General features: G+C 30.2%; 1 protein-coding gene across 1 annotated transcript; it reads right to left on the reverse strand.

Annotated features, from left to right (window-relative positions):
- Window positions 1–310: 310 nt before the first annotated feature.
- Window positions 311–1,967, reverse strand: LOC129285271 (anthocyanidin 3-O-glucosyltransferase 7-like). Its single transcript, XM_054920869.1, is given in 2 exon segments — window positions 311–573; window positions 576–1,967. Coding segments are annotated over 2 exon segments (1,377 nt in total). The 5' UTR covers window positions 1,825–1,967; the 3' UTR covers window positions 311–445.
- Between the last annotated feature and the right edge of the window lie 4,178 nt (window positions 1,968–6,145).

Genomic DNA, 6,145 nt, shown 5'->3' on the forward strand with positions numbered 1-6,145 from the left:
GAAATTACAATATATGCTTCCATGAAGCAAGGAGAAAAATTATGATCAAGAAATTACTACGCAACATTTATTAGACAAGCATGAAACTTTTTGTTGGGATAATAACAGTTAGGTCCTAAAATTTTAAATTAATAACAATTATATTTTCGACAAAATTTTCTCAAACAATGAGTTACAAATATTAATTTAAACATGCAGTTATGAGTAGAAATCACAAATATAATATGTAATTCATACTTAAAATTTAAATACAATATTTTCTATTAAAACTTTGGAATTTGTATTTGTTTGAATATATATTTGCAACCCATTTTTCAAAATTTTTTTTATCAAGCATATAACTATTATTAATTCAGAGTTTGGATTTTAAATGTCATTTTTTTTTTGAAGTAGAACATGATATTTCTACCAATCGAAAACAAAGATAGAAATGAACTTTAACTCTTTAAGATCTACTAATTATTTCTACCAAAGTCTTGAAATCCTGCTCAGATTTCCCTCCTGCCCCAGCGGCTTTCTGCATAGTCTCTTTGAGCTTCAAGGCATTTTCTCTGATCTTCTTACCTTCTTCTCCACCAAAATCAGATTCAAGCTTTGAAGCAATCCATTTTTGGTGAAAACCCCATCTTGTATTTTGACCCCAACCTTCCATATATCCTCCACCAATCTTGCAGCCATCCCATGATCTCCAAAGAAAGGTCTACAGATCATAGGAACTCCATTGGCCAAACCCTCCATCACTGAGTTACTTCCACTGTGAGTCACAAACACTCCTACAGACCCATGTGCTAAAACCTGTGTTTGAGGAGCCCAAGGTACTATTTTCCCTCTCATGCATGTCCTCTCAACAAACCCGTTTGGCAAGAGCCTCTTTTGATCATCCTTTAGAGACCACAAAAATGGAAACCCACTAGCTTCAAGTGCTTCTGAAACTTCTAGAAGCTCATGTTGGGGGGGACACACCACAGTTCCAAAGCTGATATAAACCACCGACCTAGAACCTTGCTTGTCCAACCATGGCAAGCAACCACTTGGATCCTTGTCTGTGTCTGTGGTTGTGTCAAATGTTGACAAAGTAAGTGGACCAATGTAAAGCATAGACTGTAATTTGGACTTCATGTCCTGAACACAGAGAGGAAGGTCAAGCTCTTCACAGAAACTAATTACTACTGATCTGGCTTGAGGTAGTACTTCTCCCATAGAAGCTAGTGCTTTTGAAAATAGTGGCTCTTCTTCTTCACCAGAACGTGGCACGACGTCGTCTGGGATGTCTTCAAATCGTATCTGAGACAGACCAGGAAGGAAATCCAAGGATCTGGTCTTGTTTCTATCTGAACAGTAGCGTTGGCGTATCAAGTCAGTGTAGAAATGGACAGAGAGCGAGGTTGAAAGTGGAAGCCAAAGTGCAATCCAAGGAACATTCAGGTTCTGAGCCACAACAAAAGAAGGGGTTACAAAAGCGTCAGAGAGAATGCAAGTGACTTTCTGGTTTGTGCTTTTCACAGCCAAATCTAAACCCTTTTGGATATTCTCAGGACCGGCTTGAAGAAACAGGTTCAGTCTCTCAAATGGGTGTGTTCCTAGGACATGTCCCTCCGGGATTCCATCAGAAACATCGTGAGATTTGATGTTTCCAGGGATGTCTGCAGGCTTGGAAAATAGAGTTTGGTTGGATTTAGAAGTGCTGATGAATGAAAATGTGACATTAGGACAAGCCTGTGCTAGCCTGACTACTAAATTCAGGAAAGGAAGCTGGTGGCTACCAAAGGGGAAGGCAATGGCTGCAATATGTTTGTTCTGAGATGATGATGAAGAATTTGGCATAGTGAATAAGGAAATTTCTTATGCAAGAAGATGAAATAAATGAGAAGAACAAAAAAAGAATAGCTTCAAAGATATATGGATATTACTGTGCAGACTTGAGAACGGAGGCAAGGATCTAACCATGGCTACATACATACATACATATAAATAAATATATATATATATATATATAATTTGGTGCAATCAACTTAGTCAAGTTGAGTGGTAGTTGATATATACTTTCCAAAATGTGCAATCTGATGCGGGTTTGGTAACCCCCACACGTTCACGTCGTACTGTACTCGAATCACTGTGACTGTCAGTTAACATTATTACGTAAAAGTATCATTTGAATTCAATATTTTAATTTCATTTGAAACTTTAAATTCATTTCTTAACTTGATATTTTGTAAAAATAATGCATAATTATTGAACATTTATAATTTTAAAAATTACTATTTTTGATTCTAATATAAATTTTTAAATAGATATATTTTGCACATTGGAGATAATTATACTTTTGTAAATAAATAAAATTAATCCTTTATATTTACTTTAAAAAAAATTCTTCAAGACAAGTCAAATCTCTTATACCATATCAACCTTAGTGTTTGGTGTTTATGCACTCCTTTCTTATGCCAAAAGAAAGATCGATTAAGTCACATTATTTATTACATATGAAGAGTGAGCTGGTAAAAAATTTTAAATTTGTTTATCATGCTACATGAGTAATGAATATGAATTATTGTAATTATTCTAAAATTATATACGAAAAACATTAGGCCAAATGACAATGGCTAAATTAAATAATGTTTTTAATTTTTGTCTTTGCAAAATTCAATTAAGTTTTCATATATTCAATGCTATGACCTATGCCTACATTTCAATTTTACAGCAAAACGTATACTCACTTATAAAGTTATCATATTGGTGTTGAGCAACAACTTGTCAATGAGGACAGAAAAACAAAGGATATTATTATATATATGTAAAGAAAGTTTGGCGTGGAGTTTTATTTGGTTATGAAAGGATATACATGGAAGCCTATCATCCTCACATCATCATAATAAATTAATCAATATATTGAGACATACAGGAACATCATAATAGGGAGAATGATAGATTTCATCATACTTTTTTTAATAACTAATAATAGGAGAATAATAGTTAGGTTCCAAAAGAGTAAGACAATTAGGTTAATTGATAATTTTTTAAAAAAAATGAGTTGTAAATATCAAATGTAAATCTTAATTTAGTTATCATTGAGATTTCAATTTACAATTGTCTGAATTAATATTTATAATTTATCTTTTAAAAAAAGTTTCAAGAGTTAATCGTCATTAATTCAACTTTTATACTTAAATATCATTTATCCTTAATGATAGGCATAGCCATAGGTAAGTTAGAGATAAAACCGGCCGGCCGGTCAAAACCCATCAAATTAGTAAATCCAATAGAAAAATTTAATTATAAGTATATATTTTTATGCATTAAAATGAAAAATATATTAATTTTAAACATATTAGACATTGACCAAGTACTATTAATAATTCCTTGAGGAAAAGTCGGTGGGGAAGCACGTGGGGGTTGAGGCGCGGGGCTGAGCGTAGCTAATGGTAATATCCACAAGTCAACGAGTATTCAAAATGTTTGACTTTGTCATCGTCTTTAAACTGACTCACACATGTATGATACATCTATATTCTATGCATATAAGTTTATGTATAACGTAAAAAAATTGTATTATTCATACGTCATATATAATAAAGTTTAATTTAATTTGTTATAACTTTTTTTTTGAAAGAATTATGTATGGATATGATCTCATAATATAATTAGATGTCACAAGATTCATTGACAATTGAGCATAATAAAATGATAATTCTTTTAGTTGTTGTTTTCGTATAATTAATTGTTAATGAATATTAAAATATTTAATTGTGTTGTTAGAGATTTAAGTATAATTTTTTATTCTCCCTTTCTTCTTTAGATAAAGGTACATTTTTATCTTTGCAATATTCTATAAGAAACACTCAATATTGAATTATTTGATGTAGCATCTTCACTTTTAAAGAAATTAAAACATGACATTCTTCACCCTAACATTAAATACTCACAAATGTTTGTTAGATAGTCAAATTACTTTCTCTCACATCATATTAATAATCAACATCTATTATTTAATGAATACTATATTTCAATTACTTTAAAAGTAAAAAAGTTACATCAAATAGTTTTAATGTACTGAATGCTGTTAGAGAATATTTTAGAAATAAAAATGTGCCCTTCTTCTTTCCCCTGAAGTGCTAAGGTGCCTTATTTTCTGGGAATATTCAATAAAGGGGTGTCATAAAATACTACTAAAACCTAACGACAAATATCTTATAATAGTCTCTTTTTCTTTGTTATATCGACGAGAAAAAGATCGAACTCTAATTACCAGCTAGTCATACTTCTTTCTATTTTTACTGTGTAGATCAGGTCAATGGGGTGGATTCTTTTTTTTTTTTTTTATCATCCTCTTCTAGTATGGATTCCTTGTAAATAGGCATAGGATATTAATTTTATCATTAATGTGGATTGAAAGTATGTGACAACAATTTATCCTTAATTTAATTTAGAAACTTTTAATATCATGCTACAGCTCAATTTTTTTTTCCTTTTAAATTTTGGTGAGAATCACTATCTCATACATGATATTGTCAAACTAAATCCGCAAGCTGCATTATCGGGGTTTAATTAAATAAAAATTTTTTAACATAATTTTTTAAAAAAAAATGCAAAACATCAAAGCTGACCGGCAATATAATGAGATCAAAACACCATTCACATCAATTTAGTGATGTATTTTACTTAAAAAAAATTTGAGAAATCTTCTTTAATTTGGATGAGCTCAAAGTGTTAGATACTCCCACTATCCCATTGTATAAAATTAAATATTTTTTTGGTAAACTTATATTTTTGCACCTGAAGTACTCTCCAATATTTTGAAATATTTGTTGAAGTATTTTTGCTCCTCAAGTAATTTAATCGGAACATCTTCTATCTTCCAAAATCCCCATAAACATTTATTAAATCAAAATTCAGTCCAACTCAGCTTTTTTTATCAGATATTTTTGAGGATTTAACGATAGGGTAGAGGATGGTTCAATTTAATTACTTTAGGAATGAAAAAACTTCAAGAATATTTCAAGATAAAAATACCCCTTTACCCAATATTTTTTTTGATAAAATTATGAATAGTCAAATACTAATGAAGTCAATTAAATATGGTTAGAAATCTTGATTTCTACAATATATATATACACTTATAAAAATACTTTTCATTGGATAAGAGTGGGGAGCGAGAAATATTTAAAGAATAAAATAGTTCAGGGTAAAAAATTTTGTATCATGAGGGATAATTTTGAAATATTAAATCACTCAAAACAAACATTTTACAAAATAGGCATGGAGGTAGTATATCATATATTGGTCATTATTACGCTTGGGCCCCAATTGAAACATGTCTTTTGAGATCCAAAATAAACACGGCCTTTGGAATAATAGAAAGGGCACAACTTAAATTTTTTTTTTTTTCAACATGATATGTCCTTAACCTCGTTTCTTTGAGTTCTTAAGTTGTAAAAATTGGTTTGGTTGATAGAATATTTTTATAATTAAGGGTATGAAAATGGGAATACAATTACAAGAATGTGGATGAAGTTTAATGAAATGAGATGAGTATATTTGATAAATTCTCAAGAGGAAAGATTATTTGTAAGAAGTTGGAAAATAATGCCCCTAAACTGAAAGTATGTTAAAAAATTTGTTATCAATTTTAATTATTTAAAAATATTTTTATGTATATTTAATAAAAATAATCAAATCTAACATTCTTAATTTGTATGGATTGTAAATAGTCGTGAAAAAAGAAATGAAGTGAAAAAAAAAAATATAATCGCTGGACATTTCGAGGAAGCCAAGGAACGTATATATCATATAATGTTATACATCAACTTGATGATCGGCTAAGCACAAGTGGCTAGGGAAGAAAAAACACGCTGGATTTATCCAACGCACAAGACGCGGTGCGGGAAATTTATTGGGGAAACTTTAGATAAGAACTCCTTGGTCAAATTTAATTTTAGTCAAAGCCCTTAAAATCTTGACTGTCTCTTGTAAAACTAGGTGTGTGTATTAAGACATGAAAGAAGTTTTATATCTAAAAATTAAAAGATAGATTATAAATATATAAATTTTAGAAGAATATAATCAAATAATTTAAGCTAATTTGGTGAAATACTAATTATCATGAGCCATTCAATCGAGGACCAAAAAACAATAGAGAGAGAAAAGAAAA

Source organism: Prosopis cineraria, unplaced genomic scaffold (assembly GCF_029017545.1).
Source record: "Prosopis cineraria cultivar Desert tree isolate PC_DT_omini unplaced genomic scaffold, ASM2901754v1 PC11, whole genome shotgun sequence".
NCBI classification, from domain to species: domain Eukaryota; kingdom Viridiplantae; phylum Streptophyta; class Magnoliopsida; order Fabales; family Fabaceae; genus Prosopis; species Prosopis cineraria.